The 14,581-nt window shown below is 40.3% G+C and overlaps 1 protein-coding gene across 3 annotated transcripts in view; it reads right to left on the bottom strand.

Moving 5' to 3' along the window:
• The window catches only part of SEC24A (SEC24 homolog A, COPII coat complex component), a 106,858-nt gene extending 92,791 nt beyond the window's left edge, over positions 1-14,067 (bottom strand). Inside the window, exon 1 of one of the 3 annotated variants that reach the window (XR_010319338.1) lies at positions 13,110-14,046. Coding sequence is in view for 2 of the 3 variants with exons in the window: in XM_064276455.1 (XP_064132525.1) it covers positions 13,110-13,206 (97 nt within the window). In the remaining variant the exon portion in view is untranslated. Of the gene's footprint in view, positions 1-13,109 lie in introns of all 3 variants that reach the window. The other 2 variants (XM_064276455.1, XM_064276451.1) reach the window with 2 other exon arrangements.
• Positions 14,068-14,581: the final 514 nt, after the last annotated feature.

The raw sequence follows: 14,581 nt of genomic DNA, 5'->3' as shown, positions 1-14,581 counted from the left end.
AAAGTACAGTGACGAATCTGTGAAGTATTTCATAACATGGAGGAACCTGAAGGCATTATGCTGAGTGAAATCAGTGAGATGCAAAAGGACAAATATTGTATAAGACCACTATTATAAGATCTTGAGAAATAGTATAAACTGAGAAGAACACATTCTTTTGTGGTTACAAGAGGGGGCAGGGAGGGAGGGTGGGCGAGGGTTATTTACTGATTAGTCAGTAGATAACTAGGTGAAGGGAAGGACAATACTTAATACAGGGAAGGTCAGCTCAACTGGACTGGAGCAAAAGCAAAGAAGTTTCCAGGATAAACTGAATGCTTCGAAGGTCAGTGGAGCAAGGGCAGGGGTTTGGGGACTACGGCTTAAGGGGACCTCTAAGTCAATTGGCAAAACAAATTCTGTTATGAAAACATTCTGCATTCCACTTTCAAGTGTGGCATCTGGGGTCTTAAATGCTAACAAGCGGCCATCTAAGATGCATCAATTGGTCTCAATCCACCTGGATCAAAGGAGAATGAAGAACACCAAGGTCACAAGATAACTATGAGCCCAAGAGATAGAAATGGCCACATGAACTAGAGACTTACATCATTCTGAGACCAGAAGAACTAGATGGTGCCCAGCCACAACTGATGACGGCCCTGACAGGGAACACAACAGAAAACCCCTGAGGGAGCAGGAGAACAGTGGGATGCAGACCCTAAATTCTCATAAAGAGACCAGACTTGATGGTCTGACTGAGACTAGAGGAATCCCAGCAGTCATGGTCCCCAAACCTTCTGTTGCCCCAGGACAGGAACCATTCCCGAAGACAACTCATCAGACATGGAAGGGACTGGACAATGGGTTGGAGAGAGATGCTGATGAAGAGTGAGCCACTTGTATCAGGTGGACACTTGAGACTGTGTTGGTGTCTCCTGTCTGGAGGGGAGATGGGAGGGTAGAGAGGGTTAGAAACTGGCAAAACGGTCGCGAAAGGAGAGAGTGGAGTGAGGGAGCGGGCTGACTCATTGGGGGAGAGTAAATGGGAGTATGTAGTAAGGTGTATATAGGCTTATGTGTGACAGACAGACTTGATTTGTAAACTTTCACTTAAAGCACAATAAAAATTATGTAAAAAAAAAAATCCCAAACAATCTACTGTCTGATAGTCCAAGGTCACTCTATATTAAATACATACGAAAACAGGTGGTATAAAGTAGTGATTAAGCCCACAGCCTGGAACAACTACCTGTGATCAAATCCTGGCCCTGGCATTTGGTAATTATTTGTCCTTGAGCAAAATATTGAACTTTTCTAGGCCTCAGTTTCCTTATTTATAAAATAAGAATAGTAATAGTACCTAAATTATACAGTTGATGTGTGCTGTTGGCACAATAATGGCCTCCCAAACATATCCACGTCCTAATCACTACAGATTGGGAACATGTTATACACAAATTATATGGTCAAGGAGGAGTTAAGGATCCAGACGGAATTAAGACTGCCAATCAGCTGACCTTGCAATGGGAAGATAATCCTGGTGGGTTCAATGTAATCAAAAGGGTGTAAGAAAGAAGCAGCAGAATCAGGGTCTGAGTGATACTATGTGAAAAAGACTTAATCAGCCACTGCTGGCTTTAAAGAAAGGAAGGGGCTATACGGGAAGGAATGCAGGCAGCCTCCAGAAGCTGAAAAAGGCAAGAAAACTGATTGTCTCCAAAAAGTCACACAGTTCTGACAACACCTTGATGTTAAGTCCAGTGAGACTATTTCAGACTTCTGACCTCCACAACTGCAGGATGATAAATCTGTATTGTTTTAAACCACTAAACTTACAGTGATTTGTTACAGGAGAAACAGGAAACTAATACAATGTGAGAATGAGATTTTATTTATGTGAAACATTTATAATGATGCTTTTCATATAGCACCTGTTGCTGTTGAGTCGATTCCCACTCATATCAACCCTACAGGACAGAACAGAACTGCCCCATAGGGTTTCCAAAGCACGCCTGGTGTATTCGAACTGCCAACCTTTTGGTTAGCAGCCGTAGTTCTTAACCAAGCAAAAAACAACCGAAAAAGAACAGGAGTGGCAATATTAATTTCTGACAAAGAAGACTTGAAAGTTAAATCCACCACAAAGGATAAGGAAGGACACTGTATAATGACTAAAGGGACAATATACCAGGAGGATATAACCATATTAAATATTTATGCACCCAATGACAGGGCTGCAAGATACATAAAACAAACTCTAATGGCATTGAAAAGCGAGATAGACAGCTCCACAATTATAGTAGGAGACTTCAGCACACCACTTTCAGTGAAGGACAGAACATCCAGAAAGAAGCTCAGTAAAGACAAGATCTAAATGCCACCATCAACCAACTTGACTTCATAGACATATACAGAACACTCCACCTAACAGCAGCCAAGTATACTTTTCTAGTGCACGTGGAACATTCTCCAGAATAGAGCATAGGGTATGTCATAAAGCAAGCCTTAGCAGAATCCAAAACATTGAAATATCACAAAGCATCTTCTCTGAACATGAGGCCATAAAAGTAGAAATCAACAGCAGAAAACACAGGGAAAAGAAATCAAACACTTGGAAACTGAACAATACCCTGTTCGAAAACAACTGGGTCATAGAAGCATTAAGGGTGGAATAAAGAAATTTATAGAATCCAGTTAAGAATGAAAACACTTCCTATCAGAACTTTTGGGACACAGCAAAAGCAGTGCTCGGAGATCGATTTATATTAATACATACACACATACAAAAAGAAGAAAGGGCCAAAATCAAAGAATTATCCCTACAACTTGAACAAATAGAAAGAGGGCAACAAAAGAAACCCTCAGGCACCAGAAGAAAGCAAACAGTAAAAGTTAGAGCAGAATTAAATGAAATAGAGAACAGAAAAACAATTGAAAGAGTTAACAAGACCAAAAGCTGGTTTTCAAAAAATGAACAGAACTGATAAACCACTGGCCAAACTGACAAAAGGAAAACAGAAGAGGTAGCAAATAACCCAAATAAGAAATAAGATGGGTGATATTACAACAGACTCAACTGAAATTAGAAGAATTATACCAGATTAGTACAAAAAACTGTACTCTAACAAATTTGAGAACCTAAAAGCAATGGATGAATTCCTTCAAACATACTACCTACCTACCTACACTAACACAAACAGAGGTAGAATAACTAAATAACCCATAACAAAAGAAGAGACTGGAAAGGTAATTAGAAAACTCCCAACAAAAAAAAGCCCTGGCCCAGAGGGCTTCACTACAGAGTTCTACCAAACTTTCGGAGAAGAGTTAACACCACTGCTACAAAAGGTATTTTAGAGCATAGGTAAGGACGGAATACCCGCAAACTCATTCTATGAAGCCAGCATATCCCTGATACCAAAACCAGGTAAAGACACCATGAAAAAAGAAAATCACAGACCTATATCCCTCATGAACTTAGATGCAAAAACCCTCAACAAAATTCCAGCCGATAGAATTCAACAACATATCAAAAAATAATTCGCCATGATCAAGTGGAATTCACACCAGGTACCTTCGGTGGGTTCAACATTAGAAAAACAATTAATGTAATCCATCATATAAATAAAACAAAAGACAAGAACCACATGATCTCATCAATTGATGCAGAAAAGGCATTTGACAAAGTTCAACACCCATTCCTGATAAAAACTCTCAGCAAAATAGGAACTGAAGGAAAATTCCTCAACACAATAAAGGGCATTTATACAAAGCCAACAACCAACATCATCCTAAATGGAGACAGTCTGAAAGCATTCCCCTTGAGAATGGGAACCAGACAAGGATGCCCTTTATCACCGCTCTTATTCAACATTATGCTGGAGGTACTAGCCAGAGCAATTAGGCTAGATAAAGAAATAAAGGGCATCCACATTGGTAAGGAAGAAGTAAAAGTATCTCTATTTGCAGGTGACATGATCTTATACACAGAAAACCCTAAAGAATCCTCAAGAAAACTACTGAAACTAATAGAAGAGTTCAGCAGAGTATCAGCATACAAGACAAACATACAAAAATCTGTTGGATTCCTCCACACCAACAAAAAGAACATTGAAGAGGAAATCACCAAATCAATACCATTTACAGAGCCCCCAAGAAGATAAAATACTTAGGAATAAAAGACCTATACAAAGAAAACTACAAGACACTACTGCAAGAAACCAAAAGAGACCTACATAAGTGGAAAAACATACCTTGCTCATGGACAGGAAGACTTAACATTGTAAAAATGTCTATTTTACCAAAAGCCATCTATAGATACAATGCAATTTCGATCCAAATTCCAACGACATTTTTTAATGAGATGGAGAAACAAATCTCCGATTTCATATGGAAGGGAAAGAGGCCCTGGATAAGTAAAGCATTACTGAAAAAAGAACAAAGTGGGAGGCCTCACTCTACCTGATTTTGAACTTATTACACCGCCACAGTAGTCAAAACAGCTTGGTACTGGTACAACAGCAGATACATAGACCAATGGAATAGAATTGAGAATTCAGACAGAAATCCATCCACATATGAACAGCTGATATTTGACAAAGCCCCAAAGTCAGTTAAAAAGGGAAAAGACAGTCTCTTTAACAAATGGTGCTGGCATAACTGGATATCCATCTGCAAAAAAATGAAACAAGACCCATACCTCACACCATGCACTAAAACTAACTCAAAATGGATCAAAGACCTAAATATAAAATCTAAAACAATAAAGATCATGGAAGAAAAAATAGGGACAGCATTAGGAGCCCTGATGCATGCCATAGGCAGTATACGAAGCATTACTATCAAAGCAGAAGAGAAAATAGATAACGGGGAGCTCCTAAAAATCAAACACCTATGTTCATCCAAAGATTTTACCAAAAGAGTAAAAAGATTACCTACAGACTGGGAAAAAGTTTTTAGCTATGACATTTCTGATGAGCATCTGATTTCTAAAATCTACATCACACTGCAAAAACTCAACTACAGAAAGACAAATAATCCAATTAAAAAATGGGCAAAGGATATGAACAGGCATTTCACTAAAGAAGACATTCAGGTAGCTAACAGATACATGAGGAAATGCTCACGATCATTAAGCATTAGAGAAATGCAAATCAAAACTACAATGAGGTTCCTTCTCAGCCCAACAAGGCTGGCATTAATCCAAAACACACAAAATAATAAATGTTGGAGAGGTTGTAGAGAGATGGGAACACTTACACACTGCTGGTGGGAATGTAAAATGGTACAACCACTTTGAAAACCGATTTGACACTTCCTTAAAAACCTAGAAATAGAACTACCATAGCACCATAGGATCCAGCAATCCCACTCCTTGGAATATATCCAGAGAAATAAGAGCCTTTACACGAACAGACATATGCACACCCATGTTCACTGCAGCACTGTTTACAAGAGCAAAAAGATGGAAGCAACCAAGGTGACCATCAATGGATGAATGGAGAAATAAATTATGGTATATTCAGACAATGGAGTACTACGCATTGATAAAGAACAATGATGAATCCAATCCATGAAACATTTCATAACATGGAGGAATCTGGAAGGCATTATGCTGAGTGAAATTAGTCAGTTGCAAAAGGACAAGAATTGTATGAGACCACTATAATAAGAGCTCGAAAAACAGTTTAAACAGAGAAGTAAATATTCTTCGATGGTCATGAGATCTGGGAAGAAGAAAGGGAGAGTGGTTTTCACTGATTAGGCAGTAGATAAGAACTATTTTAGGTGAAGGGAAAGACAACACACAATACAGGACTGGTCAGCACAACTGGACTCAGCCAAAAGCAAAGAACTTTCCTGAATAAACTGAAAGCTTCGAAGGCCAGCGCAGCAGGGGCAGGGGTTTGGGGACCATGGCTTCAGGGGACATCTAAGTCAACTGGCAAATTAAAATCTATTAAAAAGATATTCTGCATCCCACTTAGGAGAGGGGCGTCTGGGGTCTTAAATGCTAGCAAGTGGCCATCTAAGAAACATCAATTGGTCTCAACCCACCTGGATCAAAGGAGAATAAAGAACACCAAAGATGCAAGGTAATTATGAGCCCAAGACACAGAAAGGGCCACATAAACCAGAGACTACATCAGCCTGAGACCAGAAGAACGACATGGTGCCTGGCTACAACCGATGACTGCCCAGACAGAGAACCCCTGAGGGAGCAGGAGAACACTGAGATGCAGACCCCAAATTCTCGTAAAAAGACCAGACTTAACAGTCTGACTGAGACTAGAAGGACCTCGGAGATTATGGTCCCCAGACCTTCTGTTAGCCTAAGACCGGAACCATTCCCAAAGCCAACTCTTCGGACAGGGACTAGACTGGACTGTGGGATAGAAAATGATACTGGTAAAGAGTTCACTTTTTGGATCAAGTATACACATGAGACTATGTGTGCAGCTCCTGTCTGGAGAAGAGATGAGAGGGCAGAGGTGGCCGAATGGACACGAAAATAGTGAACAGAGAGAAGCAGTGTGCTGTCTCATTAGAGGGAGAGCAACTAGGAGTATATAACAAGGTGTGTGTAAGTTTTTATATGAGAGCCTGACTTGGTTTGTAAACTTTCACTTAAAGCACAATAAAAATTTTTTTAAAAGCCTACTAAACAGCGACAGAAACACACTAAATAAACTATTCCTTTCACATAAATTTAACAGTAAGGGGAAAAGATGTCTCCCAGACTGGCTTTCCCTGAAATTCCAAGTAAGATTAATATGCAGTATTTTTTTTAAGCCATTCATTCATTAATCCATTTAATAAATATACACTGAGGTACTATTTGCTAAGCAGTATTCACACTTTCCACCTATCATACTTGAATCCAAGTGATTCACCAATTTGAAGTCAATTCAAGGCTCTTCAAAATACAATTCTATTAATTATCATGTCCTACATGAAGGTAGGAAATAAAAGTCACAGAAAAGTAGCCAAATACTCAAAAACATCACATTTTAGACAGCAATGTGTTACTTTAAGCTTGCAAAGTTTCTGTTTTCTATGTATTTGATTTTAAGTACGACAGGTAAGAACAACTAATTAACTATTTGGAAAAAAAAATTAATTCAGCAGTCATGTCACAGGATACATCAAAATACAAAATACACTCTGATCACTTTAAGAGTTAACCAAACGGAAGTATAAATACAACAAATCATGCCACTGCATGAGTACAATTTGTGGGTCAGTCATTAAAATAAGGGCTTTAAAAGTAAGCAACACAAGGGGAAAAGCAAATATCAGAAATCAAAGTGTGGGCAGGGGCAATTTCAGGACCTACATCTATGAAATATAATGTTGGAACAGCAAAGAAATAGACTAAACACCAACATAAATGAGCAGCAGGCCAGGCATTAATTATAATCCAAAGGAAAAAAAGCTAGGTGGCAGTTTTGAAAAATGTCAGTAAATATTTACTGTAATTTACATAAGGAAACCAAAGAAAATTAATACACATGAGGAACGTGCTTCTTTGTTCAAACAAATATACGAGACCAAATGGGCATCTCCTGCCCAAAGTCAGGATTAGAAAGCAGGAACGGACAGGAACTGGACAAATAGACACAGGGAACCCAGAGACAAAAAGGGGGAGCATGGTGTCACATTGTGGGAACTGTAACCAATGTCACAAAACAATGTGTGTATAAACTTTTGAATGAGAAATATACTTCAGCTGTAAACTTCCACCTAAAGCACAATTTAAAAAAAAAAAAAGAGAAACCAAAGAGAAGGATCGGATCCTCAGTTCAGACATTAATTCAAGGTGTTAGGTCCTGGGATCCAGAGATAACGAGATTAAGTAGAATAACACGGGTTAAGTAAGACTGGCTGGGTTTAGGTACAGTGGTTGGTGGCATAGTGGTTAAGCGCTGTGTTGCTAACTGAAAGGTCAGCAGTTTGAACCCACCAGCCACTCGCAGGAGAAAGATGTGGCAGTCTGCTTCCGTAAAGACTACGGCCTTGGAAACCCTATAGGGCAGTTCTACAGGGTTGCTATGAGTCAGATCGCCTGGAATGCAACTGGTTTTTTTGTTTGTTTGTTTGTTTGTCTGGGTTTAAATCTGGCTTCTACAATATACTAGCTGTGTGACCTTGATCTAGTTGCTTAACCACTCATCCCTGTTTCCTTATCAGTAAAAATAACAGCTCTGAAGTCAAAGGGCTGTAGCGATGATTAAAGGAGAAGATGCATATAATGCAACCTAGCACAGTGCCTGGGCACATAGGAAGTGAATAAATGTTAGCTCTTACTACTATTTCTGTCTTTCAGGGGCTCATAGTTTATGAGGAGAAACAAACAAGAAACTGAAAGGTTACCACATAGAATTCAACAAATTCTAAGAGATATGCAAAGAATCTCATGGAAATCGTAGAGTAAACCCCTCCTCCCCACTGAAAACACTTAAAGGCAACTCAGCCACAACCAGCGTTAGAGATTACGATGCCCGTTTCTATTCACAGCATGCTTTGATCGTACCTAAGGACTTCCTATATTAAATACACAATTATAAACATGGTTTACATCACAGAGAATCTAAAAGAGATCTACATTTTTGTAACTCCTAAAACAGGTATTAGCATAAGCCTAGCATTTAAACTGATGAGGTGGAAAAAACTCATATATCCTGTTGTGTTTTGGGTGGCAATATTGTGCAAAAATTCACAGAAAAATTAACCAGAAAAAACAAATAGGTTGGAAGTGAGCCTAATATTACTATGAATAATTCTATACAAGGTTAGTGAACCAAACCAAAAACCAAACTCATTGCCATCAAGTCAATTCCAACTCATAGTAACCCTATAGGACAGAGTAGAGCTGCCCCATAGAGTTTCCGAGAAGTGCCTAGTGGATTCAAACCGCCAAACTTTTGGTTAGCAGCCGTAGATCTTAACCACTACATCACCAGGGTTTCCAGCATTTAAACTGATGAGGGAAAAAAAATCCATATATTCTATTGTGTTTTGGGTGGCAATATTGTGCAAAAATTCACAGAAAAATTCACCAGAAAAAATAAATAGGTTAGAAGTGAGCCTAATCTTACTATGAATAATTCAATACAAGGTTAGTGAACAGAACTGTAAAATATCCGATTCCTAAACTCTTCAGCAAAATTAGTGAACCCCTAAAATGTGATAAGACAACATGTGAGGAATTAGAGATAATGGTGTACAAAAGCAGATATTCTTGCCCTCATAGGACTTATAGTCTAAAAGGGAAACACATGTTATTTTATAAAATTACAATATAACAGGGGAATGCAGGCAAAGAAGGGGGAAGGAGGGAAGAGAATATCCTTCTCACCCTTCTATATAGTTCCATACACAAAAATATATATAAATATTACAAAAATAAAATTAATAAAACTGCATTGACAAATTGGTTCAAATACTCAGTGAAGCAGCTAAGTAACAGTGGGTGGTATTATTTGCTTTTAAGCCTTATTGCAGGATAATCAGACGAAAATCGGTAGTTTAAGTAGTCTTGCATTCTCACAATCAGTTTTTTCATATACATATATAGTTTTTGTGTATATATATACACATACATACAAATCTACACAGAGACTTAGTAAAACCTGTCTGGACAACCTCTAGGCTGGAATATAACGTAACAATCTACCACAGAGAGAAATGTCTTGGTGTGTGGGGAAATGTCTTGGTGTATGATATAGCAAGCTATAGGAAAATGAAAAAGGTGACTATTAGTTCTTTGATTATGATCTAAAACACATCTGAAGATCTAACCATACTATAACATGTAAATGAAGCAAGATACATTAAATTTTAAGCTTAAGAACTTTCAATATTTCAAACTTTCAATATCTAAGCAGCAAATTACTGTCTTGAAAAAGTTAATCGAAACTATATTCAAGCACTGAAACTTTCGCACATTCTAAAAAAATACTCTCCCCTCCAATTCACCACATACGTACTCTGAATTATCAGTGAGATGAACAATAAAGCAACCCAATATAGAACATTATCCATTTTAGTAAGAATAATGCTATTTTCTAAAAATTTTAGAAATCAGGCTTCTAAAAACACTGTCAAATTATATCTTGAAAGGGAAATGTATTTGCAATCCTATGGTTTTCCTGAGTGGCACAAACATTCAACCATATGACTACTAGCCAAAAGGTTGGTAGTTCAAATCTACCCAGAGGCACCTTGGAAAACAGGTCTGGCGACCTGCTTCTGAAAGGTCACAGCCTTGAAAACCCTATGGAGCAGTTCTACTCTGTACACATTGGATTGCCATCAGTCAGAATCGACTTGACAGCAACTAACAACAAAGATTTCCCTCCGCACATCAGGTCACATTTTTCAAACTGTTATCACCCTGCATTACAATCGGGTACATATCTGAATCCCAAATAGGCTCTGGGTAACCTGCGAACAGGAACTGCTTTCTTATTCCCTTCCATATCCCCAAGTACCAGAATTCAGAAGATGTGTAACAAGTGTCTGTTGGACTGAATCAAATCAACATAGTGACAGTATCTTCAATAAAGTACATCAGAGGTTAAATTCCTTTAACATTTCAAAATTATCAAAACTATACTGACATATAAATGTACAAGCATACTTGTAGGATTTGCCATTTAAAGTGCATGTGAAATTACAATTTACAGATAATAAGAAAACTCCATATGACATGTTGCTTAATGTTTTCTTACCTTAAAACAAATGTCTTAAAATTATTTCAGTCTCAGTGTTTATGTTGCTAAATATCCTAGAATAAAATGTAGTTTACATAATCTGTTACCATAAATTTGAGAAAGAATAATTGATTCAACTTACCACCATCTAGTGCTTGTTGTTGTTGCTGTTAGGTGCTCTTGGGTCGGCTCCGACACATAGCAACCCTATGCACAACAGAATGAAACGCTGCCCAGTCCTGCACCATCCTTACAATTGCCGTTACGCTTGAGCTCATCGCTGCAGCCACTGTGTCAATTCACCTCATTCAAAGTCTCCCTCTTTTCCGCTGACCCTGTACTTTGCCAAGCATGATGTCCTTCTCCAGGCACTGATCCCTCCTGACAACATGTCCAAAGTATGTAAGACGCAGTCTCGCCATTCTTGCTTCTAATGAGCATTCTGGTTGTACTTCTTCCAAGACAGATTTGTTCGTTCTTTTGGCAGTCCATGGTATACTCAATATTCTTCCCCAACACCACAATTCAAAGGTGTCAATTCTTCTACAGTCCAGCTTTTACATGCATATGATGCTATTGAAAATATCATGGCTTGGGTCAGGTGCACCTTAGTCTTCAAGGTGACATCTTTGCTTTTCAACACTTTAAAAAGGTCCTTTGCAGCAGATTTAGCCAATGCAAAGCGTTATTTCATTTCTTGACTGCTGCTTCCATGGGTGTTGATTGTGGATTCAAGTAAAACGAAATCCTTGACAACTTGAATCTTTTCTCCGTTTATCACGATGTTGCTCATTGGTCCAGTTGTGAGGATTTTTGTTTTCTTTATGTTGAGGTACAATCCATACTGAAGGCTGTGGTCTTTGATTTTCATCACTAAGTGCTTCAAGTCCTCTTCACTTTCAGCAAGGCTGTATTATCTGCATAACACAGGTTATTAATGAGTCTTCCTCCAATCCTGATGCCCCGTTCTTCTTCATATAGTCCAGCTTCTCGGATTATTTGCTCAGCATACAGATTGAATAGGTATGGTGAAAAGATACAACCCTGAAATACACCTTTCCTGACTTTAAATCAATCAGTATCCCCTTGTTCTGTCCAAACAACTGCCTCTTGATCTATGCATAGGTTCCTCATGAGCACAATTAAGTGTTCTGGAATTCCCATTCTTCCCAATGTTATCCATAATTTGTTATGATCCACACAGTCAAATGCCTTTAGTCAATAAAACACAGGTAAACATCCTTCTGGTATCCTTTGCTTTCAGCCAGGATCCATCTGACATCAGCAATGATATCCCTGGTTCCATGTCCTCTTCTGAATCCAGCTTGAATTTCTGGCAGTTCCCTAGTGCTTATCCTTATTCTTGCTTCAGCCCACATATCTGCCTACTCATAGACATTTTTAAAAGTCTTTTAGAACATCCTTTGTAAAGAAAACAGTAGTATTCTCTAAAGCCCACCCAAACCCACTCCACTGTAAAAACACCATAAATTAGCAATTTTGGTCATTGGCTATTTTCTCAAACTTTACGGCAATCATAATACCAACGGGCAATTTTAGAATTTTAGTATTATTCCACTTGTTTTATTTCCATAAACCAAAGATTTGTAGATAAATATGTAGGCAAGCTGTTGGTAGACTATATCTTTCTATATTACAACAATTATGCTTAGCAAGTCATACTGTAAGACAATTTAAGGAATTCTACTTATAAGACACCCTCACACCAAATGACAAACTATAGTGCCACATGTACACTCTCCTCAAAGGTTCAGAGAATTGTGTCCAACCACTTTCCAAGTGATGTAATAGACCTCTAGAAATCAAACAGAAAATCCTCCCCTCTATTTAGTTCCTCCAAAGCTGAAAAATGGAACAAATGGCCTAAGTACAATTCTGGAAAGGTTCTGGGGGAAATGAGCAAGTCTTAACGGGGTCTCTCAAAGAACAGCCGTTCATTCATCTCTGCAAACTCAGACGTGGCATGTCTCCTTTTCCCCACGGCTGGCCCTGCAGAACCGAGAGGAATCAGACCACAAATCCAACTCTCTGGGAGCCTGGGGTAAGGTGGCGCAGAGGGGAAAGTGACATAAACACACACTACGATCCCTGTAAATGAGTTTTGACGGAAGGGAACGAGTGTGTGTGTGTGTCCCATGGCGCGGAATATAGCAAGTGTTCACTAACTATTTGCTGAAGGAATGAATAAATGTGAAACACTAAAACAAGCCTGGGAATGCGAGCGCACATTCGCCGCGGTCTCCGTGACGCAGCCGCCCGCCACCACCTGTTCCAGACCCGGCCGGGAGGTCACTCTCCTCTGTCGCCTCAGGCGGCAGCAGCAACTAAAGGTCAGCTCGAGCCCGGGTCCAGGCTGCGGCCTCTCCACCCCAGCACCCGGGCGGCACTCACCGTTGGTGTAGGGAGACCCCGAGATCGAGGCAGCCCCGTTCTGCGACTGGAGACCGGTCGAGGCGCCCCCGGAGGCCGGTGTTCCCGGCTGGGACATGACGACGGCGGTTATCCGGGTTGGAAGGGCCTGGTGGGGGTCGGCCACAGCGGACCCGAGGAGAACTGAAAGATTGCTGAAAGCTGAGGGAGGGGGACTAACGTTTCACGATTGGAAGCGGGGAGGAGATACGGCAGCGCATCAAGCCCTAGGCATGACGCCGCACTCTCCCCAGCCCACCGGCGGCCTCTGCCTGGCCTGGGAGCTGAGGCTTGGAAGTCGGGACGGTAAGGCCCTGAACCGCAGGCCGGGAGGCCGCAGCCAAGCGGAGAGAAGGATGGAGGCCGCGGCCGGAAGTGCCTGTCAGCAGCCGGCTGCGCAGGCGCAGTCGGGACACGTGGCACTTCCGGCTTCGGTCCGGGCGGCTGCCAGCACAATCTTCTCCTCACTGCGCTGCCCCCAGGCCACCTGACAGCTGAGGTGTCCCGGGCAGACGGACGGTGCCTGGCCTCGCCTGCCACGTCACTCACTCTTGCTGCTGGCCGGAAGCGGCGTGTGTCACCGTTACGGAAATCCCCGCCATCGTAAACGTCATTTCAGGGGCAGGACCAAGGTCGAAGAGCAATCAGGGTTTCAATAGCCGCTTTCGTGGGGTAGGACTGACAGTTCCTCTCCTCGGGTTTTTGTGAAGATTACCTAAAACGACAGACATTATCGCCCTCTCGAGATTTAAACACCTTTAGTAGCCGAACCAGTTAATGTTCATCACAGTATTTCATGTTCACGTTTTGTCATCATATTCTAGGTGTAAATTGTAAGATAATTTTTTTTGAAGGGGTGTCTAATTATCTATGTGGAAACCCTGGTGGCGTAGTGGTGAAGAGCTACAGCTGTTAACCAAAAGGTCGGCAATTCGAATCCACCAGCACTCCTTGGAAACTCTATGGGGCAGTTCTACTCTGTCCTATAGGATCGCTGTGAGTCGGAAGCGACTCGACGGCAACGGGTAATTACGTATGTTAAAAAGTGTAATCATGTCAAGGAGGAGACCTTTGCTTTTTGACCGGAGGATTTAGAGGTAATTTTTAGTTTGAAACTCGGTGATTCATAGCATAGTCACGCTAAAGTTCATTAACAGCACATTGATCAGTCATTTAAATGGCAGTTTTTTTTCCTTCTAGGAGTTTACAGTAAGGTGAAAAATTAAACCTTTGCGGAGCAAGTAGACTTTTTTTTTTTTTTGAGATCAGAGACAGAAGCTAGAGCACTTAGAAAACATAGTTCATTAGTGATCTTGATAATCATCTTAGCTACTTTCAGTCTACTTAGGTTTTTCCTGTCCTGAGCTGATGATAAAGCCCTTTTTAAACTACATATTTATATCTTTGATTTAAATGTTATGCCACAGTTTTACAACATTGGGGTGAAGTGCATG

Source organism: Loxodonta africana, chromosome 2 (genome assembly GCF_030014295.1).
Source record: "Loxodonta africana isolate mLoxAfr1 chromosome 2, mLoxAfr1.hap2, whole genome shotgun sequence".
In the NCBI taxonomy this organism is placed as follows: Eukaryota; Metazoa; Chordata; class Mammalia; order Proboscidea; family Elephantidae; genus Loxodonta; species Loxodonta africana.
Note: the sequence above shows the minus strand (reverse complement) of the source record. Positions and strands in the feature narration are given on the sequence as shown.